Genomic DNA, 12,302 nt, shown 5'->3' with positions numbered 1-12,302 from the left:
GATCTAGGGTAGCCCAATTATGATTGATGCATGAATTAAAACTTTAAATTCCCCAATAATAATCCCAATTGACATGCTTAATTGATTGTGTTTATGCCAATACTAGATTAGGAATAATTAGTATTGTTATCATCCCTTTGTTCTTATTGCAACGGAAGTTGGGTATTAACGGGATTAGGTTATTCCAATTAAGGGTTTGAAGATCATCACGGAAGTAGATGATTGAATAATTAGGAATCTAGGCATGGTGTTTAATGTCCCTTATTCGCTTGATTCCACGGAAGTAGGCTTGATAGTTAATTTGGGAAGCCATTGATAACTTGGAAGAGACCTTTGGTATTATTATTAGGGATTGCTTTTCTTCTTGTCAATTGATTTATATATTGGGGGTAGATTTATTAGTTTATCAATCATAATCGTGGTAATGCTTGATCTTGGATGCTTTAGTTTATTGATTAATATTTCCTCTAGTTAATTGTGTTATTTAATATATTAGTTGATTATTATCATCCATTATTGATTGGTGACGTGCTTAGTGATTAATTGAGTCTGATTAATTGAATGAACCATAGTCTCTTGGGATTCGATCCTTACTTGCCCTACTACACAGTTAGAAGGAATAGTTAGGTTATTTTTGTTAGGTACGCGATAAGCCTATCAAATTTTGGCGCCGTTGCCGGGGACTAACGGTTTTCATCTAATTATTTGTGATTCGTTTTTGCTAAGATTTTGGTTTGTTGCTTTGGCTATTATTAACTTCTTTTTCTCTTATGAGTTGATGATATACATGCCTTGGAGATGGATGATTTATTGTCACGTCTTGCATCTGGCCATTGTTCTTGTTATTATCTTTATCATGAAAACCCTGATTGCCCTTATAGTGAGTATTTTGTTCGAGCTCCGGATGATTTTAGAATCTTTCCATTCATATATGATTATTCTAAAAAACGGTTTGTTCTAAATGAAATTTATTGGAGGATTCATGATGAATATTATCATAATTTGTATAATACGTCGGAGGAAGAATCATTTGTTGAAAAACCGATGGTTAAAGAGTCATTGGTTATAGAATCAGTGGTTGAGGTATCATTGGTTCCAATAGAAGAAGAATCATTAGTTGTAGAACCATTGGTTGAAAAGTCATTGGTTGTAGAACCAATGGTTGAAAATTCTTTTTCTTTTGCTAATGAACTTATTCGTGAGCGTAAAATAATAGAGTCGTTATTGGGTGATGATAAAGAACAAGACTACCTCCATGTTCGTTCTATTAATTCTAAATTTTTAGCGGAGGAAGCAGAAGGTTGTGGTGTATCTTCATCTTTTTCTTTTGATTTTTCTTTTTACCTTGAGTTATCTTTGTGTGCTCCTAATCTTTTCTATGTAAGGATTACTGTGCTTGCAATTGAGCCCTATATAGTGCTTAATGAAATGTTTGCAGGAGCGTATGATAAGTTACTCAAGGCGTTAAATTCTTCTGATGGAAGGAGAATGGTCAAGCTTAAGACCTTGATAAACTAGCGCTTTGCGGGAGGCAACCCGTATTTCATTATTTTTATTTTAGTCTTTTCTAATTTTTGTGTGTTTTCATTTTTCTTTGATTCTTAGAGAGGTAAGGAGAGTACATCTTATGCTTGTGGGAGTTCTCTTGGTGCAGATTTTGATCTAAAAGGCTGATTTAAAAGGAGAAGAATTCGCTGGACTGCGTTCGAGTTCGATCAGGAAGAGCTCGCCCGATCGGGCGCGCGTATGGATCAGCAAAACTGCTCAATTTCGACAGGCCATAACTTTCTGAGATGCATTGCAATCCTCGAGGCTTTGGTGACATTATTTTGGGTGATGATGAAGATGAGGTTTGACTACAAGTTTCCCTTTAAGACAATGAGGACATTGTCTGATTTAGCTTGGGAGGAAGTTCTTGTGTACACAAAGTACATCTTTCACTCTCTCTTTCTACTTTAGTGTGTTTTCACTAGCAGTAAGGTTTAATGCTTTCTTCTGGAAAAAGAAATGAAAAATAAAAGAATCATGATAATGAACGGCCAACGGCCATTGAACTACTTCCCTGTGCCCCTATCCTTTATGCCAAAAGGTTTTGATTTATTTTCGATTGAAAGACTTGCATAGTGGACTAAAAGATCATGATTTGACCTTGAATTTGTTGATCCCTAGTAGGAGTCAAGGTTATTTAACTATGTATGATTCAGGAGCTTGACTGTGTTAACCGTGAGGCTTGAGCCTTATATATTCATTCTTGTGTGTGTTTAGTTCCTGGTGTAGCATTGATCTTAGTTTTGACTTTAGACTCTTAGTAGTGTGTCGTAATGCATTGCACGTGCACATTGAAATGACGAAGGCCATGTTCATTAGGTAGCCTCCAGACAAAATTAGAACATCAGTTCCCTTCTTGCTTACCCATGTTGTAGCTTGACTATATTTTTCATTAACTCCACAAAAATTACCCCTTGGCCCCAATTTGATTACTTTTCCCAAGTCTAGCTTGGGGGAGCTATTTTATGCGGTATTTTTGCGTGATTCTGTTTCAAGTTGCAATTGATGCGAAAATATTGAAAAGAAAAGGAAGAAGAAGAGAAAAAGTGAGAAAAGGAGGTTTGATTGAATTACTTGAAAAAAAAAAGTAACATTTCTTGAAAAAGAAAGAGAGAAATAAAGAAAAGAAAGAAAAATATTTGGAAAAAGTTTCAAATGAAAAATTGTTGGATTGAAATAAAAAAAATAAAAAGATAAAAAAAATAAAATAAAGAAATGAAGCAAACAAGTAAAAGAAGGTTGAAGAGTTGAGAATGTAGGTGGATGAGATGATGGTTGTGTTTTCATTGTAATTGGGTTTGTGTTTCATTGATCGAAGTTGATGAATCGAGGTGTGACTCATCGCATTTGATAGTTCCCCCCGGTTAGACTATTATAGCTCTCATTCCCCAAATTATTGTCCTACCCATTCTTATTCCCGACCTACGTTACAAGCTTCACAAAGTCCTTCCGATCTTCGTGCATAGCATTGCGTTCATGTGAATTGAGTCTTTTGTCAAAATGCTGGAGTATATGTTGCATTTCAAGTCGACATTGACTAGGTTGAGCGTTATTATAACCCTCTAAACACGCGAGTGTTGTGAGATGGGGGGATTGCATTGTTGGTGGGGATGGTGAGAGATCGAGCTCATTTTTAGCTCGCCACATAAAAAGTGTGTTGAGTGACCACCGATGTGAGATACTCTAGTCTTCGATTCTTGAATTATAAATGGTTGGTCTCATTTGACGATTAATTAGGTGGATCGACGGTTTGAGTAATTTGATTGGTTGATTAAGATGCATGCTCGTTTGATTTCGATTTTGAATCCTTGTTTGATTTTGCATTATGGGGTGAAGCATGTTGTTTGGTTGTTGATTGTTGTTGATTATTGTTAATTGTCTTGCTTGAGGACAAGCAAGAGTTTAGCTTGGGGGAATTTGATAAGTCCTATTTTGCACATGTTTTAGGTGGGTATCTAAGCTCATTTGATTACAAAATTAGAGATCTTTGGTGCATATTTGCATTATTTGCTTAAGTTGTGCTCTACTACTCTTCGTTTGTGTGTTTTGATGAATTTCAGGTGATTTATATGCAAATGGAGTATGGTTGGCTAATATTGAGTATAATAATCATGGAGTATGAAACATATTGCTTAAGAATATCAAATCATGTGTTCGAGACGAACTTGAGTGAAAATGAAGCAAAACGTTGATGAAATACTTGACAAATATGAAACCTGTTCACTATTATGCTCATAACTTTTGATATACAAATGATAATGGAGTGATTCAAATTGCATTGGAAATTAGACTTGAATACCTTTCCAACGATATATTACACGCCTCAAACGGAGCCTCGGATATGAAGTTATGACTGATTTAAGATGAGTTAAATACAAACTATTTGCTGCAGCCTCTACGTGCCCGATCGGGCATGGTCCGCCCGGTTGGACCGGGCACATAGGAGTTAGATGATTTTTGGTATTTTCGAAGGTAGCAAGCAATTTATGAAGACCGCCCCACGCGCCCGATCGGGAGGTGCTTGCCCGGTTGGACCGGGCACAGTTATACGACACTCCGTATTATTTTCTTATTTTTAGGTCATTAAGGGTATAAATACCCCTTGTAATCTTCATTAGAAAGGAGTTTTAAGTTTTCCATTATTCCTCTTTCTCTCTCTAGAGTTCTAGTTTATTACTTTGAAGCAATTTTAATTCTTTCCATTAGATTTGAGCATTGTTTTTCAACAATTTAATTCCTTTCAATTGAAGAATCCTTGGTATTCACTTCTACTTCATTCTCTTTCAATTATAATTGCTTTTCAATTATGTTTTCCATATTCATGATTGTTATTGTTTCTTTCAATATGTGTGAGTAGATTTTCTATTCCAAGATCTAGGGTAGCCCAATTATGATTGATGCATGAATTAAAACTTTAAATTCCCCAATAATAATCCCAATTGACATGCTTAATTGATTGTGTTTATGCCAATACTAGATTAGGAATAATTAGTATTGTTATCATCCCTTTGTTCTTATTGCAACGGAAGTTGGGTATTAACGGGATTAGGTTATTCCAATTAAGGGTTTGAAGATCATCACGGAAGTAGATGATTGAATAATTAGGAATCTAGGCATGGTGTTTAATGTCCCTTATTCGCTTGATTCCACGGAAGTAGGCTTGATAGTTAATTTGGGAAGCCATTGATAACTTGGAATAGACCTTTGGTATTATTATTAGGGATTGCTTTTCTTCTTGTCAATTGATTTATATATTGGGGGTAGATTTATTAGTTTATCAATCATAATCGTGGTAATGCTTGATCTTGGATGCTTTAGTTTATTGATTAATATTTCCTCTAGTTAATTGTGTTATTTAATATATTAGTTGATTATTATCATCCATTATTGATTGGTGACGTGCTTAGTGATTAATTGAGTCTGATTAATTGAATGAACCATAGTCTCTTGGGATTCGATCCTTACTTGCCCTACTACACAGTTAGAAGGAATAGTTAGGTTATTTTTGTTAGGTACGCGATAAGCCTATCACTAGTAAACAATTGGATATTAGATATGGTATACTTAGACAAATTTGAAGCAAAACAAAAATTCATTAAAAATAAGTCGGTCATTGAAGACCAGCAAAATATTCAAAGCCCCGGCCCCCTGTCCGGGTAAATACAAAGCAAACGGCACGCAGGCCGTGGAAAGAATACATAAAGCTTAAGAAGGGGGCAGTTCAGTATTAGCAGCTGCCGCCTGGTCAGCACTCTTCTTGCTGGACTCGGCTTCATCTGCATCCTTTTTTGATGCCTTACCCCCAAGCGGCACAAGCGCCACTACCGGCTCCTCCTCCTCCAACTCCTCCCCCAACGCCTCTTCTTCAGCAGCCGCCAGGATCTGTTGATTATATGCATCCGAGCACTGGCGGTACGTTCTTTCCCAAGAGGCAAAGTCGGCACTGGGGAAGAGGCGGCCCCAGGTCATGCGCTGGATTTGAGCGGAGTCTTCCATCATCTCCCGGACCAACTCTTTCTTCTCTTGCTCGGCCTTTTCCGAGAGCTCTTGGGTAAGACTCTTCTCCTGGGTCACCAGGCGTTCCTTTACGCTCGCCAAGGATTTCTCCATGGCTTCGTAAGAGTACATTTTCAGGCGAAGAGGTTTCAGCTCGGCCTGGAGATTTGTGATGGTCGCCTCCAGCTCGTCATTCTTCTTCTGGGCCGCCTCTAACTGAGCCCGAACAGCGGCGGTAGCCTGCGCCTGATAATAAAGAATATCAATGGTCAGTACTTCATTTTGGGCAATTTGAAACATTGCCTTATCACAGTCAGAGGCGGCCATAGCTTTTGCAGCCTTTACCTCTTTGTTTTTCCGATCAAGCGGCTTGCGAAGGCCGTTAACTCGGAGCAGGGCCTAAGTAAAAAACAAAAAAAAACAGGCGTCAGTTTCCAAACAAAAAAGAAAACAGGCGTCCAGAAAATTCAAATACTCAAAAATATGCTAAGTATACCTCAGCAAGGACCCCTGCAATCCCGTCAAGGTCAAGGGTGCCGACACCCCTGACCGCCTCCCTTTCAGCCGGAGGAACTGCCCTGATCATAGACTTGGCCATCTCTACCAAGTCAGGCCCCTGTGGGCCGGCTGCATCAAGCATAAACAAACGGATTAGACTTAGTAAAAAAAGAGCAAGTCTAAAATTTACAAGGACAACTTCATACCTCTAGGCGGCCCAGTTGGAGCTTTAAAAGAAGTGGCCGGCTGTTTCTCAGCCGCTACCTGTTTCCTGGCAGAACCAGGAGAGCTCCCAACAGTCGTCTTCCGGGCCTTGGGGTCCGGCTGTTGGGAAGATGAAGCTCTTGGAGCACCCGTCTAAAAAAAAAAAAAAAAAAAAAAAAAAAAAAAAAGTCAGTATATGCATAAACACTCCAAAAAGAGGGTGAAAGGTTCGGAGCTCACCAAGGGTGCCCCCTTCTTGGGGGAGTCGGTTGAAGCTTGTTGCATAATAGAGGCCCGCAACATGGCCGCCGCAGTCTTGGAGGCGGTGATTTTGCTCATGGCGTCAGCTGCAAAAACAAACGGCAAAGTTAATAAAAGATAAACAACAAATGTATGAAACAACAGAATATTCGACAGGCCGACTACCTCTTGAGCACCGACTGCTGAGGCCACAGGCGGCCAAAAAGTACTCGTCATAGAGCCACTTGAAGCTCAGGACGCAGTGCAGGGGTACTTGCTCTCGTACCCCTGAAGTAGAGTCGACCCTCGACTCTACTTTAAAGAGTCCTTTGTCAAGGATCTCTTTCTTAGCCTTGGGGGGAACAGGCGGCATGCTACGGCCGCCTGCAAGAAGGGGCGGATTCCTGTTCCACCTATTGAAGCGCTTGTTCTGCTCAATGTCAGAACTCTCAATGATGAGGAAGGTGCTCCGCCAGTCCTTCCACTTGTTTGCTTTACCTCTCGTCATGAGGTAGCCCCTGTGGCTTGTCAATTGATACCAGCCGGTACCGCCTGACTTAGGGGTCCGGCTGAGATAGTTCATGTGGGCGAAAGCCTCGAAGCTCGGCTCCACCCCGTGCAGTTCGCACCCGGCCACATAGCCGAGTACGTTGACCCAGGAGTTTGGGGCTAACTGCCATAACCCCAACTCATACCCATCCAAAATCCGCTGAACAGCCGGATGTAATGGGAAGCGAAGCCCTGCCTTGATGGCCGCCTCGTAGCAGCCAAAGCAGGAGCTTTCGTAACTAGAACCAGCCGGCCAGACGACTGTGTCTTCTGGATCCGGCACAAACACTAGAAAATCGGGGCCCATGGTGTGGTTGGCAATAAAGCTCTCCACTTTCTCTTGCATGGCTGTGATTCGGCCCCGAGGTACCGTGCAGTAGTAGGGGGTATTTAGCTCTTGGTAAGAGGCGGATGGTTCCGCCCAATTGTCCCCCTTCTCAACTGTGTGAGAAAGTCTCGCCTCTTGCAGGCGGCTGTTTTTCTCTTCTGTACCCAAAGAAGCATGGCCAGAAGAGCTTGACGAGGAATCGTCCTCGGACGAGTCTGAAGAGGACGACTCCTCCCCTCTCTCGGAGGGGCCCGCCTCCTCTCTTTGAAAAGGAGCAGATTTGTTAACTGTTAAATTGGAAGGGGTCACTATGACTCCCCCCACAGAATTGCCGGCATCCAGGCCGCCTTGTCTCACTTCAACATCTGGCGCCTAGTCAGATGTTTCACTAATCGGCACCCTGTGGGAGGAGCCGTCTGAATTTGAGATCCTAGCTGTCTTTTTTGTTCTGGCCATCCTGCACTGCATAGACACAGATACAGTCGGACTTTGTATAAAGGGCAAAGATGGGTCCGAAAAAGGGCAGGCGGCACTCCTAGTCCTAGATTCAGCCGTCCCCGGTGACCGGCTGATCACTAACCTAGGTCGTGTCGTGTGCTTCCGTGGTGCCATTTCAGAAAATAAAAAGAAAATTAAGAGTAAGAGAACTGAGTTACCTGAACGAGTGACGGTTGATGAAGTTCTGAAAATCCTGTGTAGTCGGCTTGTCAGAACAGGCGGTAGGCAGAAAAAGTCCAAAATGTCAGAGCAAGTTCAGGGGTCCGAATGTTCTCAAATAGTTCTCAAAGTGTGAAAATGACTCAAGGCAACTCTCCCTTATATAGGCGAAGTGAGAAGGCGAAGGGTCACTTCCAGAATTCAAAATTTGGGCGGGAAAATCTCTCGTCCTTTCGCCGACTAACACCTGTAGCAGGTCGTCGCCCGTTACTGTGCGACACCTGTCACAGGTAACACGTGACCAGTCACGTGCCACCTGTGAGGGGCAAATGATTAGGGGATTTTGCTCCCACCAATCGGAATGCGCCAAGTGGACCAATCAGGTCCTGCCAAGTGTCTCCTAGTTGGAACTGTCAGGACTTGCCACGTGGCACGCGCTTATTCGTCCACCTTGGACCTGTTATGTCACGACATGTGGCATACTCCATGCCTAACGGAGAACCCGGCCACCCAGGCCCAACTTCCGAGGGAAGCCCAATCAGCCCTAGGTTTACCTAAACCTAGGATGGACACGTTTCCCAAGGTTATAAATACCTCCCTTAATCCTCATTAAGGGGACACGCGAAAAACATTACGGAACACACTAATAACCGGCTGATCTCGCTAACAAAGCAGATTACCTACATTAAACACTCTCACCTAGAGAGACCTTATTACTTTAATTTCCGCATTAATTACTCCTTAATCAGGTACTAACTTGACCGTTGGAGGCGGAGCTCACAGGAGTCTCCGTTATTTTGCAGGTACAGGCGTCCGGTTCCAGTCTCGGAATTGTAACTCTCCCGCAGGACATCAAAAAACCCCGAAACAAATGGTATTAGATGTTCTCAATGAAATCTAATTAAGAGAACATATGTGCCTGCAGTTCAGTCCCTTATTGTTGGAGTCCCTTTTGTTTTGTTCTCAATGATTATGCTAAGAGAGAACAACATTGTTGCCTAGATGTGTGTCCCTTCATGAGTCCCATCATGAGATGTATGTTCCTACCTGATCTAGGAGTCCCATAGTGTCTCTGTGTGTGAAAAATCCAAATGATGAAGGGACTCATTTGACACAAAAATTGATAAGTTGGAATTGCTCCAACAACTTCAACTGTAAGTTGTTGTTGAGGGAACCACTTATGAAATTTATATGATAAAGCAACATCCTCTGATGGATTTAAATATGTGTGTGTTTGTGTATCACAATGGAAAACATAATGTAATCACTTCTTGTACATAAAACAACCACAATTGATATCATTTAGTTGTTCAAAAGGTTTTACATGTTCAAAAGAAGCTAGTTAAGACTGCCTTACAATATATGGCCTGAATTTTAATAAAATACACATAACCAATTAATTTCAAACAATGGTAAAACTAAAAACACAAAAGACTACCTACTATTTTACCATTTGCTTCCATGCTCTTCATTGGTTATGTGTGGCAATGTCACTGTCACCTTCCTTATGTGTCTGAGATGTGTTCAGTCTGCATGAACTTGCATGCCTTCATCCTCTTCATTGCCTTCACCTATTGATATGAATAAAGTGTTGAGATAATCAACAGCTTGTTGAACCAAGCTAGGTCTTTCCAACCTTTTCTTCCCTTTGTGTGGTGGGGTAAAATTATTCCCACCTAGATGATTGAGGATTTCTTCCATGAAACATTGTAGTGTTATCCAACTGTACTTGTTCAATACTGGATTAAACAAGCCATAAGCCTCTTTGACCCTGTCTACGAGTTCCCCCAAGTTCTTAGGGAATGATTGGTACTGTATGGACTGTATGACATTGAACAAGCCAAGATCTAGCACATTCAAGTCAGGTGACTGTGCTGGCTGGTAAATGAACTGAATGTTGAACCCATCTGACTGACATGCAGCAATGAATTCCTCATCCTTAGGAATTTGATGAGGTCTAGCATTATCCCACTGAATCCATATGTCCTTAGACAGATGGGGTGGCCATTTACTTTTTATTGCTAGAATTACATTGTTGAGAAGCATTGCCTTGATTGCCTCCTTGTTTACATTTTGAGTTGCCTTCATTTCCACAGCTCCAACTTCTCGGTTCTTGCTTTTTTTCTTTGCAATGGTCTCATAAACAAATGGAAAGATTCCATACTTTCCATCATGTAGCACATGTCCATGGGTGTCAAAAATTGGCTTGCCAATCATTGCCATGAACATGCCTTTTACCTTGAATCTTTTGAACATGCACCTATATAGATTTGGTTCATTTGGCAGCAGGTAGAACCTCCTTGTTTCTGGGTTCAAGTAGAACCATTTTTCATCTATGGGTATGACTTGCTGCATATCCTCAAACTTTGGGTTAGCATTCTGTTCAGCATGCAGCAGATGACTTAAAATCCATTTTAGTCTTACTATCTTGTGGTTGGATGTCAAGGTTGGGTGATTTGTGCTTGTATGTGTTCTTAGCCTCCCTTTTTTCTTTAACTTTTGAATGGTGACATGGTGAAATATTGAGAGAAGCTCCATAGCTTCTCTCAGTTGTCCTTTTGTACAAAGGGACTGACTACAGAAACTCATCTGTATACTCTAGTGGTTTGGGTCTAGTTTTGCCAAGCTTCTTGCTTCTGAAATCTATCACATTCCCTTCGGCCATTTGTCTCTTTATGTCTTTGAATAATCTTTGTATTATTGATCTGTGAACATTGAACTTCCTTGCTTACTATGATAAAAAGCCTCGTGGCAAATCCTCACCATCCATCTTCACTAGAATAGCATCAACAATCTCTCTTTTTTGCATAACAGTAAGTTGTTTCTTGCCTTTGGGTTGCTGCATTGCTTCTTCATGTAACACATTTTGATCAATGTTGTGAGTTTCTTCCATGGTGCTTGAATCACTGTCTTCCATATTGCCTTCATCATTTAGCAATTGATCAATGCTAAAAAATTCCTCATCGAAAAATTCTGCCATTTTTGATAATTTTTGTAGTGTTGTTCCTTACAGATTTGAGGATTGGTGATGAAGTGGGGGTTGTTTTTTTTTTTTTTTGAAGTACTGAAGCTGAACCAGATTTACCTTAGAAGATGAAGGATGCTGCTTCTAACCTTGCACTAATTAGTTTTAGAAGGGTAGCTTAGTGTTGACTTTTGTGAAGAAAACATGGTGTAATTTGGTTAGGGTAGAACTTTTGGTTTGTATGAATATTTTGAACACTTAATTTTGTCAACATGTTTATATACCCTCCCTTGAATGAAAAATTCAAGTGGAGGGAAAAATTTGGTATGAAAAACTGAAAAGTTTCAAAAGTGGCTGAAATTTTAGGAGGGATTATTAAAACCCACTAAATTTCAGTTTCTTTCTCCTCTTTTTAAAAAACCGGGTCCCCTCTTTCCCTCTTTTTTTAATGAATTAATCACATGCCATTACTCTCACTTAAACACTCCTTAATAGTTTTGCCTAGGAGTCTGTGCTACCCCCCTTTGTTGCAAATAACTGTTAACAAAGGTAGTATTAAATATCACATGGAAAAGAGAGAAAGGAGGAGAGAGAAAGATGAGTGAGACCGCTTTTAATTGTACCACTGAAAGCTTATTGATGTGAATCAAGAGGGAAATTCTTTTGAAGAGCCAATCATATTGGTTTTAAATCCTATAGGGTTCGAGCTTGGAGTAAAGAATCAAGAATGGTTAATATGCGCAGCCATTGAAGAAGAAGTCAAGGACCAGTTGGGTTTTGACGACGGCAGCGGCGGCGACGCGCCAATCTGGGTTCCACGCGCCGGCTCCCTAGCTCCGGCCTGAGTCCAGCTACACGACGGTGGGGCGCGTGTCAATGGTGGCGGCGCGTGAGGTGGTGGTTCGGCGGCAGTACGAAAAGAAAGATTTTCTTTACTTAGTTTTTTCTAGAGTTTTTGCTTGCAAGTTTTTACCTTTCACTTGAAAGGGTTTTTCTTGGTTTAAGCAATTAGGGTTCTTCTTAATTTCTGTTATTTTAGTTTAAAATAATTTCTAAGTCAATTAGGAATTGTTTTAAGAAGTTTTAGGTTAATTAGAACTAGTCTTATTACTAGTTTCCTAGTTCCATTAGAATTGGTTTTCCTATTCTATCTAGGATACTTGGGGATCAAGGCTAGGGTTTTTTTTCCTAGTTCAAATAGACTTAGGAATAGTTAGTTTTAGTCTATAAATAAGGGATTTTTCGTGGCTTTGTCAACACACAACCAGAAAAATCAAATACAAGTTAATTGTTTGTTTTGCTTAATTGCTTACAAAT

At 40.6% G+C, this 12,302-nt stretch overlaps 1 protein-coding gene across 1 annotated transcript; it reads right to left on the bottom strand.

The window, feature by feature from the left end:
- Positions 1–9,544: 9,544 nt before the first annotated feature.
- On the bottom strand, positions 9,545–10,609 carry LOC110698828. Its single transcript, XM_021876345.1, has one exon. It carries the CDS (start codon positions 10,607–10,609, stop codon positions 9,545–9,547), a length of 1,065 nt encoding a protein of 354 aa, XP_021732037.1.
- Positions 10,610–12,302: the final 1,693 nt, after the last annotated feature.

The sequence above is a fragment of the Chenopodium quinoa genome, unplaced genomic scaffold (genome assembly GCF_001683475.1).
Source record: "Chenopodium quinoa cultivar QQ74 unplaced genomic scaffold, ASM168347v1, whole genome shotgun sequence".
In the NCBI taxonomy this organism is placed as follows: Eukaryota; Viridiplantae; Streptophyta; class Magnoliopsida; order Caryophyllales; family Amaranthaceae; genus Chenopodium; species Chenopodium quinoa.
The sequence above is the reverse complement of the archived record's forward strand: the minus strand, read 5'-3'. Positions and strand labels throughout refer to the sequence as shown.